Genomic DNA, 27,304 nt, shown 5'->3' with positions numbered 1-27,304 from the left:
TAGAGTGACCCAAGTTCTTTCTCATTCATCCTTGTTCATCACAAACACACATTGCAGTCCTATTCACCAAATCACCATATATGGACACGCTTCTCTGTATTCAAAATATTCAGTTACTCTAAGGTTTCATGAGGCCTAAAAATATATTTGCAAAATTCATTACCTCAGCACCCACACACACACACGCACGAACACGCACGCACACACGCACGCACCTACACACACACGCACGCACACACACGCACACACACCCGCGTGCAAATATGAGGATTTGGACACCGTACAACGAGCCCACCGTCTGACACAATAAACACAATACAGTAACAATACTGTTTTTGTGTGCGTGTCTGACAGAGGTTTACCACATTTCCTCTGAGGAAGACACTCCTTATTCACTCATAAAACAAACACACACACCTTTAACGGGGAGGAATTACAATCTCTTGAAGCAGCTGATGGTGTGAGGATGTTTCACTAAGTTGGGCCGGTGGGATGATAGAGAATAAAGATATGTATTCACGTGTATGCTTTCTCTTTTTCCGTTACGAGTTTTGCAGATGTAGCATATTTACTGCAGTAACATCATCAGCCCCTCCCAGTGTCTTATTTCACACACACTCAACACTGCTTATCGTTGCAGCTGACCTTGTGGTGTACATGACAAAAGAGAAAGAGGAAATGTTCATATAATCTTAGAGCGTAATAAAGTTCCCCCTCCTAATGAATCATAGAAATAAAGGTGGAGTCGCGGCGGTGGCAGAGCGCCAGGGATCGTCAAAGGAGCGAAGTAAACAGCTCTATGATTGGTGGGATGAAATGAACATGCTCCTGCCAGACGTTCGTTTGGCATTCCACAGACGTGTCTCCTCCTCAGAGAACCAGATACAGCATCCAAACATCTACAGACGTGCCAAAACGACCTCACAGTTTACACTGTAATAATAACAGACTACACTGACCGTATCAACACATCAGATGATGTCATGCAGCACTCACTGTCTGTTCTCTTCATTATGCGTAAGACTCTGATAACGTTTAATAACTGGACTGTACTAACGTTTTTATGATTAAAAACACAGACAATGGAAATTAGACAGCCGATCAGAGAAAACACACATCAACATGTTGTGCTCTGCTGTGAGCTTTGCAGGGATGGATCAATCTGAATCTCACAAAAACATATCCAGGCCACATTCCTCCAACGACTTAATCTACAGAAGTTGCACAAAATCACTTCACAAATGTATAAAAGGGCGAATCTCCTAAAGTTTAGGTCACATTCCACCCCAAAATCAACAACAAAATAAATAGACTAAAAATCATACAGATTTGTTTTCTCATTATGTTAGCACATTTCCCCCCACAAAAATCTCTTTACCATAATATGTCCAGGTTTTTTTTTGTGTGTGGAAATTTCATTAGATTAGCATTACTCTAACGGAATGAGAGTTTTTTTAATCAGCATAAATTCTAGGGCAGATATAATAAATACTACCATGATGTATAAATATTTGACTTCATTGTTTTCTTTCTAGTACAGTAATGAGAAAGAGAATCTTTTTCACTGTGGTAATAATAAATATTTGAATACTTAATTAATGCTCAAACTGTCACGTTGAATTGAAATTAATTAAATTAAAATTAATTAAAAATAGCCTTCATTTTCAGGACCATTCATTTTTCAACCAAATATCATTTAATAATTTATTTTTAATTTTGGGTTGAAAAATATCCCAAAATTATGAAAATGGCTTGACACACTGTGTTTGTGTAAAGTATTGTCTGCACTTGTACTTACTTCAGTCTGTCTCTCTTTCATTTTCTGACTGATTTTCTTTTTTTCTTTGAAAGGTGGTTTTCAATAACAGAATATATGTGTAAATGTACATCTATATGTCTGTAAAGTTCATGTTTTAAATTTAGCTTTGTGAATGCTATGATTTTTACACATTTCACGCAGTGTAATCTTAACTTGGAAGTCTATTGTTTCTACAGTCAAGAAAAAAAACACCTAAGTATGTTTTTTTTACACTTTTCAGATCTATGAGTTTGTATGTCCCTGGGCTTCTACACTGCTCTACAATTCATGATATTTATACAATTGTTTGTGTCTGCTTTGTGTATCCACATGTTTTGTGTGTGTGAGAGAGAGAGTACTGTGTTTGTGTTTGTACGTGTTTGTGGTCGCTTCAGTAAATCTCTGATCACGTTTGCATGTTTGTTGGTCTCTTCATGCTGTCCACTGTATCCTCAAACACACCACACACTAAGCGAGGGGTGGCTGTGAACAAACATGCATGCATGTGGGAGTGTGTACGCATGCATGTGAGACTCTTGTGTGTGTACGTGTGCATGTGTTATAGTGAATATGTGTGCTTTTGTATACATGTGCATAAGCCTGTGTTTTTTATGCATGTGTATGTGCATAATATATGTGTGTCCGGGGTTGTGTTTGCATGCGTCCATGATATTATGAGTTCCATCAGTGTGTGAATAAGTGTACGAGTCTCTAACACACACGAGGAGAGGAGAAATCCAAACACAGTATACTTACACTGCAATTCCTCACATATCCAAGCTTAGATAGAAAAGAAAACACACAATCAATATCTGTCTCACTCTGATGGCATGAGGTCTAAATCTAAATGAGGTTCATTGCTGAATATTCTTGTGTTGGGGGTAAATCAGACTTTCAGAAATATTACACATTATTAATCATCACTAAGAAAATTAAGAATCCATTGCTAATACTCAAAGCTGCTTGCACCAAAATAATTGCATTTTCTTATTTAAGGTAATATATTCTATAAATGTAAATAATATAAAAAACTAAAATTATGTGAAGTGATATATGATAAAGGAAAACTAACCATTATGATAATCTCAATCTTTAAAATTGTGAATATAATATTTTATACAGTTATGTTTGATAAAAAGTTCTGCATAATAGGAATAACCCACGCCATCAGCTTGTCTTTGTGAACCAACCATGTTCAAAAGTATCAGTAAAGTACAAATAGGCCTACCAACGAATGAAAATTAAAAAATGACTTTTTCATTTTCAGCTGATCAGAATAATAACCTAATAAAGACTCTAGACATACTGCTACTTGTGGGAAAAAAAAAACAATGAGTGTAACTGTTATGAGTGAATCACTATATGTGATACCTGCTTAAAATCTACAGAAAAAAATGATGTCTTATAATGTGTCATTTAACAGAGTAAGAGTCATTTGCAGTTTTGAGCCAAAGAATTTAGTAACACTGAAAAAGGTTAAGGCAGAACAGAAGAAGTGACATCAGACAGAAGGCGCCTGATTGGCTGAGGGGACAGGAAGAGGTGGAGACTGGGCGTTTACCTTGTTGCGTTTGAAGTAGGCACGTCGACAGGCAGCGAAGCATTTCTCACTACAGAAACTCTTCAGTTCAGAGCCCATACTGAGAGAATAACGCTTCACTCCCACCTTCTGACACCACGCACACATTATCTGAACATTAGAGGTGTCCTCCTCTGAGAGAGAGAGAGAGAGAGAAACAGAGAAATAAAGAATATATAAGGATCTATTCAGTCAACTATTTGAAACATAGTCAAATTTTAGATAGCTTACAACATGCATCGATGTTGCCTGAAACAGAGAAGTGAGATAGACTGAAGTGCTTTTGCAATTCATAGAGAAGTGTGATGTCATATACCAGATAGTCACCTCAAGAATATTTAATTTTCCACCCTTACACATTTAGACACTGATTCATACATAATACAGACAGGCAGTATATAATGCAGATGCACATACTCGGGGCTTTTCACACTGTGCGTTAGTAACCCCCTAGATATCGTTGTTCTAAACCTCGCTTTTAACCCCAGGTAAAGTGTGTTTAATGACCGAAGGGAATCTTTCCCCTCACCAATCCACAAGGGGTTAAGAGAAACCTGTCATCATGCATCACCCCACACACTTCAAGAATATATACACATGTTTCTTGGTGTGTGTGCGTCAGTCAATCTGCCTACATCAAATGCCACAAGATATTAGATCTTTCCCATCGTGCTCCACTTACAACCAAAGGCTTGGGGGCACGAGTGTTCGGGTTTGGATGTTTGAAGTGTGTTGCATGCATGTGTGTGTGTTTGGGAATAGGGGTGAGCGAGCTTCTAGGGACCACAAAGACACACACACACATTGATTCAAATATAACCGGCATTGCCACAACAGAAAACTGTTCATTTTTTGTCGCTTTCAATCTTCTGAGATTCCCAACCTCAGATTCCGATTCGGCGTGTGATTGTTTTAATGCATCTGCCCATGTCAAATGATTTCTCCTCGGAGATCTTTTACACTCTCACCCTCTAGCAGCTGCTTAATGATCAGATCCATCTAAGTGTGTGCAGAGAAAATGTCTGCCCATTAGACTTAACCTTTCCTTTCACCCCGCTCTCTCTCTTTTTCTCCTGTGTCTTTTGTAATGAGTGTAGACCAAATTATATTTTAAGATAGAAATCTATTCAGAATTATGTTCAACATTTCTCCATAGGCTAAACTCTGAGCATAAAATGTACTTCAGTAATCAGATCCACTTCTGACCAACCAAATTAAACCCAGTGCAAGGGGAGGAGAGTCAAACAGCAACCCCAAATCAAGTAAAACTATTTCTTAGTCATATCTGCATCCCAAGTGGAAAAAAATTAATTTGGTGTTTAAATAATTGCAATCTGTTTAAGCATCCCAACTGGGTTGAAACTACAGCATTCTCCCAACCAATGGGGTGAGATGGGGATAGGGATACCTATTTGAGACTTTGACTAATTTACTGTTTTAAACAAGTAATTCATAATTTAAAGGGATAGCAGGGCCTAAAACTTTTTGCCACACCTGCCAATGGCCGGTGACTTAAGAAAATGTACTGGCCATGAAAGTGTTTTTGCAAAAAACAGACACCAAAATTGTAGAAACCAGTGAAAATGTAAAATTTTCAGGTACATAAATTTAATGTGTAAAATAAATTTAACAATAATCAAATGTAAAATAACACTGGCTGTCTTTTGTTGTTTTGAGTAACATTAATGACACAAACAGGAGCAGGAATATTAGGCTGCTGTCACTTTAAGACCTCCAAGACGGATCCAATATACTGATTCTGTACACATGCGTTTTCATTCTAAACTATTTACGTTCTCTTAAGTCATAACCGACTCAAATTACTAGGATACTTTGTGTGAATTTGTCCTTTTAAGTGCAAGAATACGTGAAAGAGGGCTCTATTTCATATTCGCGTACTACCTAAAAAGCGGCTTTCTTGGTGCGTACTTAGGGTGTTCGAATAATTAATTGAGTACACTTTCGCATCTTATTGCACGTGAATATTTAAATTGGCAAGGCTTAAATTTGCAGCGCTGGCCTGTTAATTTTAGGCCCTAGATAAAACACTCAATTTACAATTCTGTAATCATTTACCTACCCGTGTGCCATTCCAAATTAATTGTATTTCTTCTATGCAATACAAAAGGAGTTATTTTGCAGTGTGGACCAAATTATCTGAATTCACCCACTGTCATAGTGCATTTTTGACATGTTTGGAGCTTGATGGTCTTCCCCCGCCCCGTTTATAAAAACTGCAGATGCACAAAAGAACATTCTGCACAAAAAAGAAAGAAAAATTCACTTTTTTTGTTCCACAGAAGAAAGAAAGTAATTTGCATTCAGAATAGAATGAGTAAATGATAAAATAATTATAAATAGTTTTTTTGCATGAACTATTCCTTTATGATTCCAAAACTTGGACTATAAGCTGTATAATATTAACTATATTAAAAAATATTATTGAAGATTCATTCATCTACACTTCATCTCTAATGTACAGTACTATTTGTTCTTGTCTAATTTTTTTATTATTTTAAAGAAACGGCAATAGCAGCTTTGATTCAGCAGGGTGGAAAAAGTATATAAAAAAAATTACGATAGAAGGATCTTGCCTAACAAACAGCATCATACAGAGCAACAACGACTCAAAGTGTTTCTCTAAAACCCTCAAAATACAAACATCCTAATATAAAACGGTTGCCATGACACTTCTGTTTGTTTTTCCTCAGCACAGCCTGATAGCTCCGTCCGAATCCTGAATTTAAGAGAGAACTTGCAAATGTGTGTGTGTTTGTGGAACATCCAGTGGTAGAGCAGCACATACCTGCACTTCAAAAGCCCTCTGTCACTATGCGCATGCTCATGAATTATTCAAGAGGGCCACAGGCAAGGGGCGGGGATGGGGAGGGGGGGAGTTGGCTTCTGTTGCCGTGGTAGTTAGCGAGTCTACACCATCTGTTTCTCACCACATCACACACATTAACGCACACATAAATACAAGCGCACATACATAGGCACTCACAAAAACACACACACACATGCAGACACATAGGCACACACACACACACACACACACACACACACACACACACACACACAGTAGTGCACAGTACACTGGTTTTAGGGATGCACCTCACCATGGTGCCGCCCCATTAGACACCATGACTGTAGTCTGCTGCGCTACAACACACTCTCTCAACCAACAATGAATGTGGACTTTCAGTGTTATATTTACATTTATCATCAAGGACATTTTATATATGAATAATACTGTATAATATTAAATATAAAAACTCTGACTGAGAATGTTGAAAGAACAACCTGTCAGTAACTACATTTAAGTTTCAAAAACCTTATAAACTACACATTTCTAGACAGAAATCACTGAAAGTGAGTCACATGTTGATTCAGAAATCAGTCCGAATGATTCAATGAGTTAATTCAATAAAAGATTCGGCAGACCGATTCAAACCCGTAACTATGGGCTACGTCCGAATTCACATAATCTCTGAGTAGGTACTTCTTTTGAATAAGTAATTACTTTGCAAGTGTTAAACATGTATGTTCTATGGCATGAATGTGTGTAATAAAATAGATGTACTACATTCGTCATGCCATTCACAAATCCTCTCCCGTGGCCTCATAGGATTGTAAAGCGTTCATTGAATGCACACTTCAGAATCTCGCTGGAAGTAGTAGGTCAGGGGTGTCCAGTCCTGTTGCTGGAGGGCCACTGTCCTGCAGAGTTCAGCTCCAACCCCAATTAAACACACCTGCACCAGATAATCTAGCTCTACTCGGCATACTAGAAACATCCAGGCATGTATTGAGGCAAGTTGGAACTAAACACACTGGACAGCGATCCTCTAGGACTGAGTTTGGACACCCCTGTACATATGCCCTCTTATAGGTAAGAATTGGACATAAACACCATCTCAAGTCGTATTAGCACTGGGAAGCTCAGGGAAATTTTAGATTAAGTTCCCGAATTGGGCGTGCCATAAACTTTAAACATAGCTTTAAACTTATGGTTCTTAATGAATGGGACTCTAAATATAATTTTGGCTTTAATACGATTTTCCCAACAAAGGCAAGAATAAACCTAGTATCCTCCATGATTGCTGTTCTTTCTGAAAACAAAGCACTTGAATGTGTCGAGCTGGAAATCACAACTTTAGAAGAGCATTAGTGGGTCCTCCGAGTATAGGTACTTTTATACTGTGTCATGAATACTATGAATTCGGAATACTTTTTTCACATACTGTTTTTTTTTACCTTTATAGGGAAGTGTGTATATTATGATGCAGCACAAATCTTTTGAACGATTTGTGAGTCAGCATGCACTGGTTCCATTGTTTGTCTTTGATTCAGTAAAAATAACTTGTTTATTAGAGTCATTTGTTTATGAATCAAACTACAATATCCAAGCTGTATATGTTTGTTTTTGTGTTCAGTCAGCGGACAAATCAATACTTGTTTTCTTGCCATTGGTATATGGTATCTCAAATTCAATTCGGAGTCGGACTGCAAACTTACATTCACAGCTCGGGTAGCGTCAGCTTAGATGCAAGTGGCATTATAAAACAACTAGGCCTAATGTTATATTCATTGATATTTGTACAGTCGCAGAAACTTTCATGCGTTTAGTTTCAGCCTCTGAGGGAAACAGTTAAAAATGGCGGCAAACGTGTTAACTAGAATGACAGCCACAGCAGATATACATGGCGACATTTACACAAATGGTCAAGCAATTATTAAATCAACGTTGTTAGTCTCATAAAAATGCAATTAAGTACCTTAATGCATGGTTCACAAATGTACAGTGTGAATACTAGACACCTGACTGATAAAGTATGTAACCTGGGATTACATTTACCCTGCGTTAAAAAGAAAGTATGAAATGCCTTCTGTACAGTTGCATGTGTGTGTACAAGTTAGATACATACTGTCTATTGTGTTTCTTACCTGCTGGTGCTTTAATCAGAGGGGGCGGGATTAAGGGCACTATGATTGGCAGGCCTCCGTGCTCTTTAGAGGAGGAGGGGTTTACAGACGCTTCGCCTGTCACTCCATTCCTCGACGTCGGGGTAGAGCTAGAGCTGTTGGCGTGTGGAGGAGAACCACCGCTGTTCTCCAATGTAGATGCTTTTGGCAAAGAGTTCTCTAGAGAGGAGAGAGTGGTAATGGCGAGTCGGTTATGTCTCAAACCAGCCACAGTGTGAAATACACAAGGTTAGTGAGATCTATGCTATTTGTTGTGCGAAATGCCATTGGTAGGTTTGACTGTCATCAAATTCAAAAGGTTATGATTCCATTGTAGTCAATAAGAAATCATCATTTACATTTACATCCTAAACAAAATGGTTAAGGACAAACCATGGTCCGTGTTATTCCAAATCTTTCAGAAAAAAAAACGCTTTAGATTACAGTAACAGCCCGGAAAGCACTGCGTAATTAAAGCGATTTTACAGTGTAACTTTCAGTAATTATAGTGTACTTATAAAGTACTTACATGGAAGTTAAAAGGAACAATATGTAAAGTTTGGGGAATAAAGGGGTAACAACCAAGATAACTAAAAGGTTATGTATACTGTAAGTATTATATAACTAAGGGGTACTTATTCTACTATTATGATACAACAATCTTACATTTGGGGGTAATTTAGCAAGAACACTGAAAACACTGAACACTACTACTGAAAAAATATCACATTACAGAAACAGGGTTTCATACTGACTAAAGATTTGGCATGCATGTTCAATATTTACTGTGTATGAAGATGTTATAGATCTTTCTTTGTGATTAGTGTTTCAATTTTTAAATTCACAAGTCATTCACACAACTCCGGAGCCTGAGACTAGCGATATCTCAAACGCACACCCCATGTTACTGTTTTGACCCGTTACATGACAGAAAACTGATTAAATAGCTCTTGCAGAGTCCCGAGAAGACATTCCCATACTACACACACACACATCCACCTGCAGCAAATAAGACAAGATTCAACAACAGCACCCAAACAGATTACTGTTAGATAGCGGGAAAAGCCCATTTGTTACTCTAACGGCTCGTTTAAAGACGATCACGGCTAAACGAGTTAATTAAGTCTCATTGTCCTTCGCCTAATCTCTCCACTTCCAGCTACGTCAACTAACAATAGTGAAATATCGTAATCTGCGGCTGCGGATTTGTCTGACGGTAGGAAAGTAATTACGGAGAGCGTCACATGGCAGGCGTGGTAGGTTGGAGAAATGTGGCTGAGTGCATGTTAGCTGGGAACCGTCTAACGCCTAAATCACCATTTTCCTTAATGGAGGCTGGAGTATGGACTTAGCAAGGAATTAGCCAGCTCATTGTTTCGGCGTCTCTTTCTCTGTCCCCATAGGGCCGCAGAAAAAATGGCTGACAGTTTAAGACTCTCTAATGCTCTGGCACGGAGGCCAGCCAGGAGACAGCATGGAGGGTGCGAAGATAAAGCTGTGGGTTAATCGGAGTGCTCTCGGGGGAACGGCAGAGGAAGTTCACGAATTTAACAGTGCGTTCTCTTTTTAACAACATTTAAAATCTGACAGTCCTTGTTTTGGGTCCTGTCCTTGTCAGGATTTTGTGTCTTATTATTACATCCCAGAATTCCCTCGAGGCTCTTTCTGCAAACAGGTTTGTGAAATTAACCTGATACAAAGAATCTATGGGGAATTAAGGGATGATAAGATAAAAATTCTGCATATTAGTGTCAAGTGTTCAGAGGGTCCAGAAGGTAGAGTTAGATACTGAAACTTTCTCTGAATACATAAGTGTGAAGAGTACACTGGGTTGCAGAGCAAGAAGAGAGTTCAGTCACTCATAGTGTGTAAATAATCAAATTGTCTTGACAACTAATAAAAAAATGACACTACCATTCAGAAGGTTAGGGTTGGTAAGATTTAGGCTGCATTTATTTGATTTAAAAAAATACAGTAAAAATATGAATGTTCTGAAGTATCATTACAACTTAAAATAACGTTATTATTTTAATATGTTTAAATTTTTGATGTATTCCTGTGATTGCAAAGGTGAAATGAAAACAGATGTGCTGCTGAGATTTTAGTAGAAACTGTGATACATTTACGTCAAGATTATTTGATTAAAGGGGTGGTTGAGTATGATTTCACTTTTCTAACTTTAGTGTGTACGGTTGCTGTTTGAGCATAAACAACATCTGCAAAGTTACGACACTCAAAGTACAAAGCAAAGGAAGATGTAAATGTACATGTAAATAAATGTACAACAAATGTACATAAACCCCGCCCACGGGAACGCAGTCCATGTTGAGAAGAGGAAAAGTTGTAGTCGAGAAGAGGAAAAGTTGTAGTCGAGCACATTTGTGAGTCAGCCATAGACTGTAAAAAATAGAGTCAACTCAAACTTTAGCATCCATCTTTTCACATGCAATAGAAAGTCACTCTGTGTGCATCTCACAACAGTTCCTATACAAGCGATTTATAGATTACCATGGCATGACAGAATATCCTAATTGAAGATAGTTAACTCCATATCAGCAACATAAATTCATCAACTAACCATTCAGAGACGTCCTGTTGCATTCTACATGTTGTCACTTCTTCTTGAGTCTCTCTATCTTTGTCTGACGACTCTGTCATCTGCGTGAGGTAATCGCAGCTGCTAACACACACACACAAGCTCTTGAAACCCCGCCCTCTGCAGCAGCTCATTTGCATTTAAAGGGCCAATCACAAAACGGTGCGTTTTTGTAAACCCTCAAAAACTGACAATTTAAACATGCAATATAAAAATATCTCTGGGAAAAAAACTTCACACACACACTCTGGGGACATCAGAGATTTATTTTACATCTTGTGAAAATGGCATATTACCACTAGCCTGGCTAACGCCAGACCCAATTCTTGTTGAGACTTGGGTCTGGGAACCACATGTGCATTTTCTCGTATTTGAGGCGTGGTTTACGAATGCCCGGCACCGATTATTGGGTGCTAAGAATGTCTATCAAATGCGCCTGTACGTAGCTCATAGCCAATCGTTTCCATTATACCAGATGACGTATGTAGAGCGACAGAAATTAGACAAGGAAGAAGACGATGGGTAAGATATTTTTGTGTTAACAATAACGTTTAGCGACTATTGCCGTTTGTGCAAGATAAACATGAGGGTCGAATGTATATATGGATATAAACAAACTGCTTAGTTGTGTCGCATAGATGTCGTCATCGTCTTGCTGCTCCCTCCCCGTTCTGTGATTGGTTCCCTAGATGAGGCGAAAATCTGGTCCATGGTATCCAGACTGCCTTTCAGCGTGAATAAAATTGCGCTGCGCAAAGGCAGTATGGGGAAACCCAGGCTATATTACCACCCCTTTAATAGAAAGTTCAAATGCGCAGCATTTATTTGAAATATTTTTATATTGTATATATTTATTTATTTATTTATTTATTTTATTCTTATTTTTTCATCTTACTGACCCCTAACTTTTGAATTTGTACTATTGTGGTTTTTCATCCACGAGTGCTAGCTTTTGAGACAATCTATTTGCTATGTGTAAATCTTCGTGAAGGCCTGTCTGTGTCAGATTTCTCACCTTTCAGGACAGAGATGTGTTGTCGCATTTCTCCGTCAGGGTAGTTGCGCATCTCTATGTCGTCTGAGTCTCGTAACTCCACTTTGTCATATCCGTACCATCCAAGCAACTCATTCATGGTGTTTTCGGCAAAACTCTGCAGAGAGAGAGAGAACAATTTAAAATGCAATTTTCAATTTTGATTTTTTTTTATCTGTAAGGAATCAACAAATTGATGACATTGCAGATATGCATCATCATAGGTTAAATCGACTAAAACCATTTTTTATATATATTACAGAATTATTGATTTCATAATCCATTCTTCCTTAACATGCCTACACACAGACACACACACACACACACACACGCACGCACACACACACACACACACACACACACACACACACACACACACACACACACACACACACACACACACACACACACACACACACACACAGGGAATCTTAAATAGTAAATAATTGCTGTCTGCTTGGGAGGTGTTGCTGCATTGACACAATCTATGTAAAAAAGAAAAAAACTCTTGAGTGGCAGATTTTGCAATGCGGATAAACAAAAATCTCCACAGGGAATCTTATGTTTGCGTGGCTACTGTGAACCAGGGCCAAAAGGATTTTCATCCAAGAAATCCTCTACGGTGGCTCAACGATAGACAAAATCTGACTGTAAATAGCTTCAGACGTTTCAGCTCCATATCCCTTTAAGAATGAAATCTGGAGAAGCTATAAACTGACCAGGGCATCAAACAAACATCTTGCAAACAACACTTAAGCCAGACAACCAGAGAGCAGAGGAGGAAGATGCATTATTAACAAATCAGAGCTGAGCGGACCAGAGCAGAATCATGTAGCTTTAACCTATAGACAAACAACATGGGCCATACTTTGAGTTTACATTTTAATACCCATTTGCCGTATATTCAAATCTTCAAAGCAGACTAATTTTAAGGAATCACCTAAAAAAAAAGTAGTTATACATGTCAAATATCTTTGTAAATGTTTGCTTAATGAATAAAAGCCTGCTTATATTCTGTGTAGAGAGTGTTAGTGGTGGCGTGTGGTGTTAGTTTTATATGTAGAGAAAGTATAAATCAAAGGTTACACGTTATTTCGATGGTCCACTGGACATTAACTATAAGTAACTTTGCAACTACATGTCAACTAACTCTCATTAGAGTATTAGTAGACTGACTGTCAAGTGTTAGTGTTCGGGTTAGTAGAATAAGTTGACATATAATTGCAAAGTTACTTATAGACAGTATTGTGTGGGAGCATCAAAATAAAGTGTTAGGAGATATTACTGTAAGCAGTATACTACAGTATACTAATTCTCTAATGACTGGTAGTTGACATGTTGCAATATATTGTAAAATTACATTAAATATATAAATTATAGGCCAATTAAATGATAAGTTTTAAAATCTGTATTAATCTCTAAAACATGCAGTAGGCTAAATGAGCATCTAAACATTCAGATATGTTGATTTCCATATATGTATTATTGATTTTTGTCAGTTTATCTGTTTTAGTCAATCTGAGGGAGGCTCTCACCATCAAGTAGGGCGAGTTGCCATGGAGATTGCCCGCCTGCCCCGCCCCTGGGAGGGGCCGATTGGACGGGACCTGATGAGACATGAGTCAACAACTGTCAATCAAACATAGAAACTGTCAGTCAATCGCATTAAACTGTCAAGCAGCATAGGCCTATTGTTCTGTTTTGTCGGATACATTATTTAATGTAGTTTGAATGGGCTTTAACATTTACAATAGTAAATCACCACATCGTACACTCGTACAGTAACAATTTTACAACTACACTACAATAATAAACACACACATGTGATCTAAAAGAAAACAGGCCGAATGAGGGATTCACCCTTATTGAGGCATAATAAAGAAACAAATGATTTGTCATAACTCTTGAATAGTTGTACAGTATTTATAAAGCACACAGCACATGTAGTTGAACAGCTCTTCTCTGCACTTCCTCTGTATGGCCACCAGGTGTCTGTCCTGCCCCTGCCTCTGGGCTCTGTAAGGTGAGGCTTCTGTTTTAGGATCGAGTTCACAAGGTCAGTCACAAAGCAGTAATCACACCCTGTCCACAGGAAAACCTCCTAGACAGTATCAGCACAGCACGGATCAATCTAGAATCACCTGAGCTCCGCTCTAAAGTGTTTTTGGGCACTTCAGGAGTCCTGATTGTCTGGGAACACCAGCTGAGCTGAGTTTAGAGGTGCCCAGAATTTCCTTAAGAGGGCTGACCTGACTTGCAGTGTTAACTAGTTGTATATATACAGTACCGGTCAAAAGTTTTGAAACATTACTATTTTTTATGTTTTTGAAAGAAGTCTCTAATGCTCCTCAAGATTAAATACAAAAGAAATGTGAAATATTATTACAATTTAAAATAAAAGTTTACTTTAATACTTTAATATATAGTTTATTTCTGTGATGTAAAGTCAAATTTTCATCAGCCAATACTCCAGTCTTTAGTTTCACATGATATTTTTCAGAAATCATTCTAATATGCTGATTTATTATCAATGTTGGAAACAGTTGAGCTGCTTAATATTTTTTTTATAATGATACTTTTTTAAGGATTCTTTGATAAATAAAAAGATTTATATTGTTAGAAGAGATTTATATTTTGAGTAAATACTGTTCTTTTTAACTTTTTATTCATCAATGAATCCTGATAAAAGTATCACAGGTTCCAAAAAAATATTAACTGTTTCCAACATTGATAATAAATCAGCATATTAGAATGATTTCTGAAAAAATCATGTGACACTGAAGACTGGAGTATTGGCTGATGAAAATTCAGCTTTGCACCACAGAAATAAATTATATTTTAAAGTATTAAAATAGAAACCATTATTTTAAATTGTAATAATATTTCACATTACTGTTTTTTTTCTGCATTTTTTATCAAATGAATTATTAATATATATATATATATATATATATATATATATATATATATATGTACAGTATATATATATATATATTTATTCACATTGAAAATTTATAATTCTATTTATTAGAGAGGGAGTTAAATGGTAAGTTCAACCAAAAATGAAAATTCTGTCATTTTCATACCCTCATGTCGTTCCAAACCTGTAAGACTTTCGGTCATCTTTGGAACACAAATTAAGTTTTTTTTTTATGAAATCTGACAGCTTTCCGTCCCTCCATAGACATCTACTCAACTGAAACTTTGACGCTTCAAAAAATTTATAATCTTAAAACTATGAATTGATCGGTTTAGTCAAAATTTTTAATGTTTTGTATGATGAACAGATTTTAATAAAAAAAAAACAGAAGCTCAACCAAACCTTCTTGATGAACAAATATCAAACGTGCTGCGTGACACACGAGAATGAACCTCATTGGTTCTTGCTGAAGCTCAAACGTGCTGCATAACACACAATGAACCTCATTGGTTCTTGCACGTCAAGCGAACATGCTTGAGCTTCCGTTTACCACAAACTGATGTGTGAGTTGATGAATGTTTATATGTTAAATTAAACATGTTCATCATATAAAGTGACCATGTCTCTTCAGACAATTTTGGACTAAACCGCTCAATTGAAATGGATTAGTTTTACGATCTCTTAATGAACTTCTTGAAGCATCAAAGTGTCAGTTGCGAATCTGTCAATGGAGGGACAGAAAGCTCTCAGATTTCATCAGAAAGATCTTCATTTGTGTTCCGAAGATGAGGGAAAGTCTTACGGGTTTGGAACGACATGAGGGTGTGGGTGAGTAATTATTACTGACAGAATTTTAATTTTTCAGAGAATCTCTGAACAAACCGGACATTTAAGCACTCTTAAAAATGGAGAAAAAGCTATTAAAGTGACAATGCAAAAGTCAATGCTAAGCTATTCTATCCTTTAACAGAATGTTGTTTAGTGTTTTTTTGAATCATCCAATCCAATTGCATGGACACATCTATGCATGCACGTGACCAATAAAAAAACGAATATGGTTAGAAAATGTTCTTACAACATTCCTCTGTGCTCAGAGGAAAGCTAACAATTTAAAACGTCCTCGTGTGCATCACTGTTGTGTGTTTGTCCTTTTTAAGTGCTGCAGATCAGCATGCTTTCTGTCAAATGTTCTGCACTAAATGTCACTCCATACACAAAATGACAATCTGAAATTCCCCGCACTCCTCCCCTCTGAAGGCCGCCCAATAATTACACATGCTCTGATAAAAAACCCAAAAAAATCACAGATAGAGAGGGATGTTTGCTCCCCATAGAGACGAAATCAAATCGGACGTGTTTGGAGAGAACTCTTTTCACGGCAGACTGAAACATCAGCGAGAAAAGTTACAAGATACGAAGCAGCAAATCTCATTCCCTCTCTGCCGCCTTCCCTCTCTGTTTGCCGTGATTGTGACGGCGGGGGGAATCGGACACCCTGCGCGCAGTAACAAGAGTAGGTCACTGTACACCATGATAAAATTCCCTCCTCCCTTCACCAACTTTCCCTCTGACCAACCTCTCTTTCCCAGTCTCTCTCTCTCTCTCTCTCTCTCTCTCTCTCTCTCTCTCTCTCTCTCTCTCTCTCTCTCTCTCTCTCTCTCTCTCTCTCTCTCTCTCTCTCTCTCCTCTCCTCCCAACCCACACTTTTCCATTCCCTTCTTGCTTTTTTCTCTTGTCCCTCTCTCATACTGAATATCACTCTTTTTCTCTCTTCCATACTCTCTCTCTCTCTCTTTTTCTCCCCCACCACTACGCTCTGCTTTCATTTCCATCTACCTTCCTTGATATTCGATCCGGCCTGTATTCTCAGCTTTCAGTTTTTACAGCTTAGGCTGCCTATTGCTGTATACATTCCTTTCTCTTCTCCCTCTCTCTCTCTCTTTCTCTCTCTCATCCCCCTCTCCATCGGGGCAATCACCAGCACGGGGCTTATTTTACCATGCTGCACATGAAAGCAGACGGAGATGAAGGCAACACTGTCTGACGCCTCTTCTCTGTATCTCTCTCCGAGGTATAATCCTCCACAAGGCCACGTTGTTTACAATCTTCCGTATCTCTCTTGTTCTTACCGTTTGCCATTTTTTATTTTGTCTCTTTTCTTGGAAGTAAGAGAAAAATTAAACAAGAGAAATAACCGCACCAAAGCGAGGGACTCCTCATAGTCAGGGTGTGTGTGTGTGTGTGTGTTGGTGGAAATCTGATACGTGAGAGGGAGAAATTCATAATGCTCAGGTCTCAAGTTCTCACTGAGGCAATAAAAGGGAAGTGCAGAGTAAAACGCAGATTATATTTGTACACACACGCTCTTTAAGTGTTACAGTATGCTTTGTTTGTGCATGTCGCCAGTTATTTACATAGGTACCGGCCGTCAAATAGGAAGTGACTGTGAGAAAACAGTTCTTTCCTTCACCTTTAAAGAACAAGTAACTTGACTTCCTAGAGTTTACCGTGGAAAGCATGAACTCAACGAGTTTGGGGAAGGGAAAGGCCGGTAGACTGATTTTGATAATACAGATGGGACGGAAGTATTCAGCCTCGCTGCGATTTCCGACACCTGTTCGCTCATGTATCTCAAACCCCTCAAACAGACCCTTGCTCTAAACTCTCCTCTGGTTACTCTACACCGCATATCAAATTTAGCTTTGATTCCACAGAACCTGATCTGTGTCTGTTGACGCAAATGTTTGGGGAAAAGTTTTGTTTTGTCTCCATGGCTTTGCTGTTTCCTGTTTTTCATGTTACATGGGCCGTGGCACATGCACATTGTTCGTCGGTGCGGTTTGCATATGCATGGGACCACCGCCCTCAGCTGTCCCGGTGTCTCTGTGGTCTATCCGCAGGAACTGTATGGGGCATCTGCATGGGGTTTCTAGGGCACCTGCACGTGTCTGGTGAAGATGTATGGGATGTTGTTGTACGGATGTGACCGCGTATTCTGAATTAGGAAAACCAAAAGTAATTATTTAAGAAATAGTATTTGAAAAAATAACATTGGTTTTATTGGAAATATGTCTTAATGCCTAGGTGGTTACGACCCTGCTTTTATAGCAGAATCTTTATACACACGTATAGTATTTTTATACGGTACCGAAAAAAGGTGCAAAAGCCTTAACTAGGGCAGTACCCATTTAAAAGGTACAACTTTGTACCTTATATACCCCTAAAGGTTGCACATTTTTTACATTGTTTGTAATGAATTGATTGAGGAATACTAAGAAGGTTGATGTGTAACTTTAAAAAATAATTGAGGAGGGTAGTGAATGACGTTTAAGGGTTAAAAGGTGCGAGTGGCCTGACATTACAAGCATTAGTGTATAACATCAGAGCCAATCTCCTACGTCATCACACTCTCTTCATTATTCATTTTTGCACAGAGGCATTTACTCGCAGAATCCTATCAGAGAGATCACAGGATGAGAAGGATTTTTGTGGGTGGTTGTCTCTGAAAAACTGAGTGTTTCAGGATAGCTGAGGGAATAATGGGTAAAAAGCGTTATCAATTATTTGAGAAGTTCGCATGATGATATTACATTATAAATGACAAAACTGATAGGCTATATCTCAGACTTTATTATTTTAAATGTGCGTCCACATATACAGTAGCACTGCCCATTATCCAGCAGACTCGGCTGATCTGCTGTTAAATTTGCATGTTTGTGTATGTGTTACTAAAGAAGTGCCTTATCACCGGCTATAATGTTTTGTCATGGTGTGTGACCATGTTATCATATTATGTATTTTCGTCCGACAGTAAGTAATGTGAATTGCTGACAACTGTTGGATGCTGGATGACCTCAGACACTCTTGGTCTCTGTCAAAATCAAGGCAGAGATCAGCTTTATCCACAGCCCTGTGGTCAAAATGACAACTCTACGGATGAAATGACAGATTTGTGCCTGACTTGTACACACAACACCGCTGACAAGGCCAACATTCACCACAGACCTTTGGAGATGCGCATTGTGCAGAAAATAAAGACTAAACACTGTGTTACAGATTTGAAGTATTGGGAGAAATCACTGAATTGTGCACTATGGATTGCAGACAAGAGAGGTGTAAATACTTCACTCAGGTGACCATTCTTAAAGCATCTGTCCATCTGCCCAACTTCACCATTGTTCTTTCCAAATTGTATTCTCTTATTTAGTAACCCAAAGCACAGCTTGAGGTGAGTTTCATCCTCAAGCTCTTAGCAGACAGAATGCCAATTCTTTTTATATTTACTACTTTTAGTACAATATTAAGGAATGTAAAGGATATAATGGAAGGGAGGCAAACAATTTTTTTTCAAAAAATGGAAGATTATTTGAGCAGCAAGATATTTGTTCCAATTCCTTACTGTCAAAAACTGATTGTACACAAATTGATTCTTTATTAAAGGAAAGGTCAGCAGTGTGAAAGACAATGCAAACCCGTTACATTATAGGCAGTGATTTATTTCACTCTGTTCATTGATAAAAAGCAGACAAAAAAGGTCCTTAACACTCAACACTCATGTTCACAGGTAAGATGTGACTTTTTTTGTGTGGATCTTTTTTCTTTTTTTCTAAATTAATTGTGATGTTAAATTAACTTTTACGATGAGCAGTTTTCAATTTTTGCATAAAAATTGATTTTTGATAACCATAAACATCTAAGTGGTGCAATTGTCAGAAGACTGTAAAAAAGAAAAGGGTGACAAGTTTGACAATTTTTAGAATAAAATTGACATAATTTATTATTACTTGTATTATTATTTCTATAAAAATGCATGCATGAAGCGGTTTTGTTGTCGTTTGACATACAGGTGAAACTCGAAAAATTTGAATATCGTGCAAAAGTTCATTTATTCCTTTATTTGTTATCATTTTGAGGATTATGGCTTACAGCATGAAAACCCCAAATTCAAAGTTAGAATATTGTGAAAAGGTTTTCATAGCGTTAAGCCATAATCATCAAAATTATAACAAATAAAGGCTTGAAATATATCACTTTGCATGTAATGAGTCTATATACAGTAGCCTAATATATTAGTTTCACATTTTAAGTTGAATTACTGAAATAAAGGAACTTTTGCACGATATTCTAATTTGTCGAAATTCACCTGTAGGCTAAACAGGAAATTATATCAGAGGGCTTCAGACCCCTGAAACCCCCAATAATTCACACCCCACAGCTCCGGAATAAGTCAGTTTCTGCAAGTACAGCATTGCTGTGTGTGTGTGTGTGTGTGTGTGTGTGTGTGTGTGTGTGTGTGTGTGTGTGTGTGTGTGTGTGTGTGTGTGTGTGTGTGTGTGTGTGTGTTTTAAGGAGACCGTGGAGACGCACGCTTGTATCTCCGCTACAGGTCGATCAATATCTGTCAAATTTAGAGCCCCGGCGGGCCGGTGAGCCTCGCGCAGGTTCAGTCAAATAATCACTGACAAGAAAGAAAGCGAACGGAGAGAAATCACCAAAGCCACACGCGCGTTTACAGTGACCTAAACACATCAGATCAATAATAATATTAATGAAATGCGTCCCTGTACACCACGATGTTGCTATCATGATGAACGTAGCTTGTTCTGATAAAGAGCACACATGAATTTCCAAAACATTAGGCTGCATGGCAGTGGATGCAAACGCTTCAAACAATGAGCACCACACAACCAGGAGACAAAGCGCCTGTGTGCGCCTCCAAAACATACAAACACACGGCTCTCCTCAAAAAGAACAAAACATGGAAAGAGTCTCCTAGATCTTGAATAAACGAAACCATGATTGCATATTGCAAATACCCCCAAAAGGCTTTTGAAATGTGCATTTGTCACGAGCAGACAGCGTTCAGTCAGTGTTGAACAGATGCACATCTGGAGTGACCGGCGCTTCCCATCAGAACAGCTGGACAGATGCACCCTTCCAACATGCATTCCGTTTCATTATTGAGTTTTTAATCTGTTCTGATGTTTATGTGGTGTTTAGCAGAGATATAGTAACGCGCTATTAGTAGTAGTAGTAGTAGTAACGCAGCAATTTGACGCGGAGACTGACGCACTGGATTTTCCATCAACTACAGTGGAGCCAACAAGGGGATTTCACTCTAAACCATCTCGTGATGTGACTGGGAACATTTTATATTTTACGTGCATATGATTTACAAACTCATACAAATATGTGTTTAAATAAAACCCCACAATTTAATATAAAAAATAGATCTCAAGCACTGGAAAGCGAGACCAGAGTAGTCTGGACGGTGCGTGAATTACGCTAAAAAGAAACGGGAGGGAAATAATGCCGACCTGTTCTGCAACCTCCCAAAAAAAAAAAAAAATCAAAGTTAGCTTATTAACCCCAAACACACAGCGCCTGAATGAATCGGTTCTCTATATTCAGTCCGAGGGCGGAGCGGCGGTGCGCTCAACGCATCCAAAAATGACAAGCCTTTATGGGCGCCAGTGAGAGAGAGAGAGCGCGCGCACAACCTACCTTCATCTCTGCGTTAATTTCCCTCTTCACGGGGTGAGCTGGCTTTCTGCTCCTCTTGTTTTCCGGAGGTCTTCCCTCTTTCTCCATCTCAGCCATGTTTTCTTTAAATCTCTGTCAATATTTGGGGGTAAAAACCCCGCGGGCGCACGGCACGGAGCGAGGCGGGGCCGTTTCAGAGTTGCGGAGTGGCAGCGAATGGCAGGCGCGCGAGAAGCCCTAGTGAAGTTGATGCTGGTGCTGGTGCTGGTGTTGCGGGCTCACCGTGCCCGGTCGAGTCAGCCATCTTCTGCCTGCTATTTCTCAGCGGTCTGAGCGTGAGCAGGATCGAGCCCTCTCGGAAAGCCAACCAAGGGGTTGAGAAAAAAAGAGCGAGCCAGACAGGGGGAGGGGCCTCCACCGCAACTCTATACGGCCACGCTGATCCCGGGAAGGCTATTTCCTCCCCAATTTTCCACAGATCGGTTTTCACTCAGGACTCCACGCGTGGCGGAGGTTGTCGCGCGATAGGAGTGAATAGGTGCCGTTGTCTGATGTGTTATCATTCACCCCGCGCGCGTTATCAGCGCTCCGCAGGGGGTGCTTGATATTGTCGTACGAGACAATTAATGGAAATGAAACAGTCAAGGGGTCCTAATCATTTCCTTTTAATTAAACATCTTTGCACGGGTGGAATTGTCATAATGGGTTGTATGGTGTTTATGAGAGAGATATCTACAGGTAATTAAAACCCACGCTGGAGTGACAGACAAGACTCTTTACAGGGGCCAAACAAATGTGTTACAAGCAAAGAGTGAGAGATATATATGATACATGGCCCTGTGACACTAAATTTTGCACCCAAAAGCTCTTTATTTAGCTTGTCTAAGGTATTGTTCAATCTCACTCACACACACATTTAGTCATAAAGTAGATCTTCACTGAAGCTTGAAATAAGTGAACAAAAAGTTTTAATCAGATTTTTTCCCCAATTACTATTAAATCTAAATGTCCAACAATGAGCAAACATGGCAAAACATGACAAAAATGTTATATTGAAAGGTTATATTGGCTATATATTGTATTAGTATTAAAGACAGGTGAATTTGCAGCCAAATATATTAAAGCATTATTTGAGTGACACATGAGTTTTGAGCTCTAAAAAAAGATATGGGAAGTGTTTTATTTTTTATTTTGCTATGCATGATTGCATGGTGAGTTGCAGTTTAATATGCCTGTTTAACCTTATTTTCCACCTGCTGTCCTGCAGCCTTATCAAAACAGACCTTTGGGAGGCATCTTAAACAAACAAACAAATCACAGCCTCTTTTATTTCAATATTTAAGGTAAGGCTGATCTCTTACAGACACCAATCAAACCAGATATTCTGTGAGGAACTTGCCTAACTTTTGACAGAAAGAGTTAATGGACTGTAAAGATGGAGATGAAAGTCAAACAGACGATTTCTCGTTTGTCTTGATGTAAAAGAAAGAAAAATCTGAATGTTTAACATTCAGTTCTCTTTTTTTGCTCCTCCAATCCACTGGTGAATTCGCTCTCAAGCATGGCACATGTAGGACACGGTGGCACGAGACCTCCTCTCTCCTCTGGATCGGACCAGAGGCCGTCGTCCTTGAGAGCGTATCGACGTCCCGTCCCAGATCACTAGCAGATGCGCGACGGCCTGAATGAGTGCATTGTTTAGCACACACAGCTCTGGCAGCCCCTGCCGAACACTAGCCCATGATAAACAGTTACATTCTAGCAGGGATACTGTTACCCCTCTTGATACTAGAGGAGGTGCTTCAGCCCGTTTCTCTAACAGCCCAAACTGTGTTTTCTCCAGCATGGATTGGCTTTCACTCCGATTCGATTCCATAGCTCTTAGCCTTGTGTATCAAGTGAAGAGGAATATGGTTTGTAAACACAAGTAAGGCCCTAATATGCAATGACAAATAAGATTAGAGGATGGAATTTACGTCTCTTGGGAAACGCCTGGTGGAAAAAGTGTGGTCATGAGACAACATCAGCCTTTTCTGTTCTCATTGTAATCCCTGCTTGTTTATATTGTGTGTGCATTGTGTCCGCTGAAGTGTGTGTGAGAGAATGCGTGTGTTAGTGGGTCTCCATTTCAAAAAGATACTTATGGGATTTCTACAAGAGGGAAGTATTACAAAAGGAATTAAAAGTAAATGTAAAACAGCTGGATGCAGAATCCGTTACTGGTTTGTGAAAAATAAACATTCGTTTTACAATCACAGGGACAGATGAAGCTTCTCTCTGAGATGTGTATAACGGTCTCATCCGCCGTAGCATCATATCTTTATTTCACGTACACACAACACAACTGAATTCCTCCCTTCATTTAAAGGCAGAAACTCACCTTACATTATCTTTAAATGGGACTCGGATCACCCGCAGGCTCTATGCAAAATACAGCTTTCCATTGAAACACAACAGCCGTCAGATGAGGGTCAACAGATGAGGGAATTCAAAAACAGCTGTTTGAAAAGTACAAGCAAATGGGTTTCCAGTGCAGATTGCTTTCAGTTGTTTAATGACTAGCCAATTTTCATTTTTCCTTAAGACAACTGGCGCCCAGGTTTTTAAAGATATTTCACCCAAAAATCATCTTTTACTCACCCTCAAGTTGTTTCAAATTTCCAGTTTCTTTCTTCTGTTGAGCACAAAATAAGATATTTTGAAGAATGTTGGTAACCAGACATTTGACGGTAGCTACTGACTTCTGTAGTAGGAAAGGAATAAAAAAAATACTATGGAAATCAATAGCTACCGTCAACTGTCTGGCTACCAACATTCTTCAAAATATCATCTATTTTCATATAAAAAACAAATACGTTTATGCATTTCTACTGTAACCAACTTATTTTCTGTGATGTTTTTCCATGAATCCCTTTTGATGCACTGAGGTCTACCATTATACACTGCAAAAAGAAATGTTGCTGCTAGTTATAACAACTTAAAATGTGTTGAGGTAACTGATATAACTGATATATCCAATTTAATTAAACTAAACTAAAGTTACCTGCACTTAATATTTTAAGTCATGCACAAACTTATTTTTTAAGTTGAAACAACACATATTTATTATTCTAATATAGAATTTTAAGTTGTGATAAATAATCATAGTAATATTTTTTTACAGTGTACCAGATACTATGGTTGAGAATGAACTTTCACACATACCACACCAGTTTGCTGTCTTGGTTAGGCTATCTCCAGTCCCATAAAGACAACTCTATAGAAAGACAAATGTTGCTTGTGAAGTTTCGGTTTGATTAAATTATCTCTTGGAGTACAACAGACATCTTAAATATGTGATGATTACAGTTTTAATTTGTTAATTAATCATAAGTGACAACAATTGAAAGAATGACTAGGATTAGATCGAAGAGACAAATGAAGCCGTAAGCAAACACTGTTACAAGAACGGCAGGTGAATTGAACGTGGAGACCCAAAAAGCAGAGCTCTGCAAAATCATGATGGTTGGTTATTTGTGTTGGTATAATTTCATAGTGCCATTAGAAACATCGGTGTTTTTAAATTTAAACTTGTAGAGGTGTTTGTTGGCAAATGAGCAGAACTTTTTATGCAAAACGTAAAGGTTGTGAACAAAATAGGGCAGTTGACATATCAGAATTGTAATAAGTAAACCATTTCTGAGGCTCGACTGATTTGGTTCCTGGTTTATACACCAAGTTGCTCCAGCCTAGTCAGATATTGAAAACTCATAACAGTTTTATTGATCCACTGTTAAGAAATTATATTAGTTATATCAGTAATGATAAGGGCATAGCAGTGTTACCATAGGCTACAGTCTTTTGGTAAATAACTTTTTAGACAGTTAATTGTAAAAAAGCTGAGGGGTATTTGGGGGAATCTGAGATTCATGTGCCATGTGTTGTTGATTAAAGTAATGCAACCTTAGTCTTAAATAGAAGGTCGAATTTATTGAATTTCAAAGGGAGAGGAGAGCAGAGAGACCCTTAATATCTTCTCTTTTGCCAGTCTCTCTCTCTCTGCCCAAAGCAGCATGTGTGAATATGTAATCACATTGGAAGTTCTCTGCTAAACATCTTCCTGCTTTTAAAAGTGTCTTTCAATTTTCTCAAACCTATAGGTTCTTTTTTCATGTCTACAAAATTAGGCGGTGTGGCATTCTGGTTAACATTGTCAGAAAATGAAAGAAAAGAAAGCCACAAGTTTGCATTATTCTCTGAAACTTATTGTTTTTGCCGCACGTTTACTGATTCTTGATCAGCTTCAAAAGACCAAATGAAAGATGCCCTGCAATTGAGTCAAATAGGATAGCAAAAAATGTACCAGATCACATAATCATTGTGACCCAAGGCATCAGTTTACCAGACTGAATTGGGCTAATGATCTTAATCTTTTAACTTCACTGTCTTATATCTTATAGCATGAAATCGAGTATGCAAGGTCATAGTTTAGTTCAATTGAAGTAAATTATGGATTTTCTCCTTCCTTTAAGGTTGATAAGGCATACTAACCATGCGTGATTGATTATATGGTTAGTTGAATTTTATTATTTGAACTTCCCATTGTTTAGCCTGCATGACCCTGTTAGAAAACACTTGCGACCCATTTTTGAGTTGTGACCCACCCGATTGAGAAACACAGCTCTGTATTGCATGTTGTAGAGTGATTATTCTGGATTTGTGATAATCCCCATATTGAGATCATGCCAGTCAAATGAATCCCATGGGATAACAACTTCAGCTGTATCAACTGTTAAAAGCCAGGAGGGAATTAATGAAGAACATTAATGATGTCAAAAGTTACTTTTTACACAACCTGAATTGTGTAATTGATGGACAATGTGTTTATTTGGACACTGAAGCCTTTGTTGGGAAATTCACGTTTTTGCTTAAACCTATCACAGATGGTGACACTTTTGTATGGCCACAATGTTACCACTCAAAAAGTTAGTTTTCAGGGTTACTATATTTGAAGCAGAGTTGACTATGTTTTTCTAATATGCATTTTATTATGACGATATTTTTAAGATGATCTAGTTTTCATTGTTTTTATCAAAGGCTGTGTAATCAACAAGTAACAAGCAAGCAAGCAAATGTAACGGTCACACAAGACAAATTATGCAGATACCAGTATGGACAGGTTAAACAAAACTTAAAGGTAAACAAAGATATAATTCAAACTACATGAATCAGTGTACTCTGGTGGGTTGCCCCTTAAAGTCCCACTGAAGTGCCTTGAAACTGCATCATTATTCAACGTGTTAACGTAATTTCCACGGAAACAGGAAGACAGGCCAGGACATATCGAACACCTCCTCCCCTTTTTAAAAGAGCGAAACTTTCGTTTATATCACAGCTCGGCCAGAGCCGTTGAACTTCTCCTAGTTTCCTTGATATCGCTTTAAAATATAGCATTGTGCAGAATTTAAATGTATCCACGTTTTCTGGTATGCGCTGCATAGATCCACTCTGTGCTATCGTGTCTCTGGACCGGAGCAGACTGTGTGAACGCTGCGGCGGTTGACACTAATGTGTAACCATTCGCCCCAATGTAGAAAATAGTAAATGTATTTATGTATGAATGTATATAGCCTATATATATGCTTATAGCTTTTAAATGCAAATTTTGTCTTTTTCTCGGAACACATTAGCTTATAGATATACCAGTCAGGGTAACATATTCATACTAAAAGCCCAGAAAACTTTGATTTTGATTTCATGGGGACTTTAATGTCCAATGTAAAATAAGAAACACGGATATAAAACCTTGAAAAGATTGCTGTTTCCAACAGATTCAGAAGAAGATAAATACATTTATTTAAGAAATTGCAAACTTTTTTTCTTTAGCCAGATACCAAAATGTATGGTCTCAATGTTTTGTTGAAGAGGGTTATGGTGACGAAGGGGTTAAT

General features: G+C 38.3%; 1 protein-coding gene and 1 long non-coding RNA gene across 7 annotated transcripts in view; one reads left to right on the top strand and one right to left on the bottom strand.

Annotated features, from left to right (window-relative positions):
• The window catches only part of sobpa (sine oculis binding protein homolog a), a 36,194-nt gene extending 14,429 nt beyond the window's left edge, over positions 1-21,765 (bottom strand). Inside the window, exons 1-6 of one of the 5 annotated variants that reach the window (XM_079634216.1) lie at positions 21,396-21,765; positions 13,507-13,578; positions 11,954-12,089; positions 8,325-8,522; positions 3,360-3,511; positions 2,555-2,578 (exon numbers count right to left, since the gene is read on the bottom strand). In XM_079634216.1, the coding sequence (XP_079490342.1) occupies positions 2,555-2,578; positions 3,360-3,511; positions 8,325-8,522; positions 11,954-12,089; positions 13,507-13,578; positions 21,396-21,491 (678 nt within the window). In that variant the 5' untranslated portion in view covers positions 21,492-21,765. Of the gene's footprint in view, positions 1-2,554; positions 2,579-3,359; positions 3,512-3,608; positions 3,626-8,324; positions 8,523-10,920; positions 11,054-11,953; positions 12,090-13,506; positions 13,579-21,395 lie in introns of those variants that run through there. The other 4 variants (XM_079634217.1, XM_079634218.1, XM_079634220.1 and 1 more) reach the window with 4 other exon arrangements.
• On the top strand, positions 8,431-13,878 carry LOC307009956. 2 transcript variants are annotated; one of them, XR_013800135.1, is made up of 3 exons: positions 8,431-8,591; positions 9,746-9,895; positions 13,485-13,877. It is a non-coding gene; the product is annotated as an uncharacterized lncRNA (long non-coding RNA). The 2 variants fall into 2 exon arrangements; XR_013800134.1 differs by having other exon boundaries at positions 8,444-8,591; positions 13,471-13,878.
• Positions 21,766-27,304: the final 5,539 nt, after the last annotated feature.

This window comes from Phoxinus phoxinus (assembly GCF_949152265.1).
Source record: "Phoxinus phoxinus genome assembly, chromosome: 14".
In the NCBI taxonomy this organism is placed as follows: domain Eukaryota; kingdom Metazoa; phylum Chordata; class Actinopteri; order Cypriniformes; family Leuciscidae; genus Phoxinus; species Phoxinus phoxinus.
This window is presented reverse-complemented; position numbering and strand designations above follow the sequence as displayed.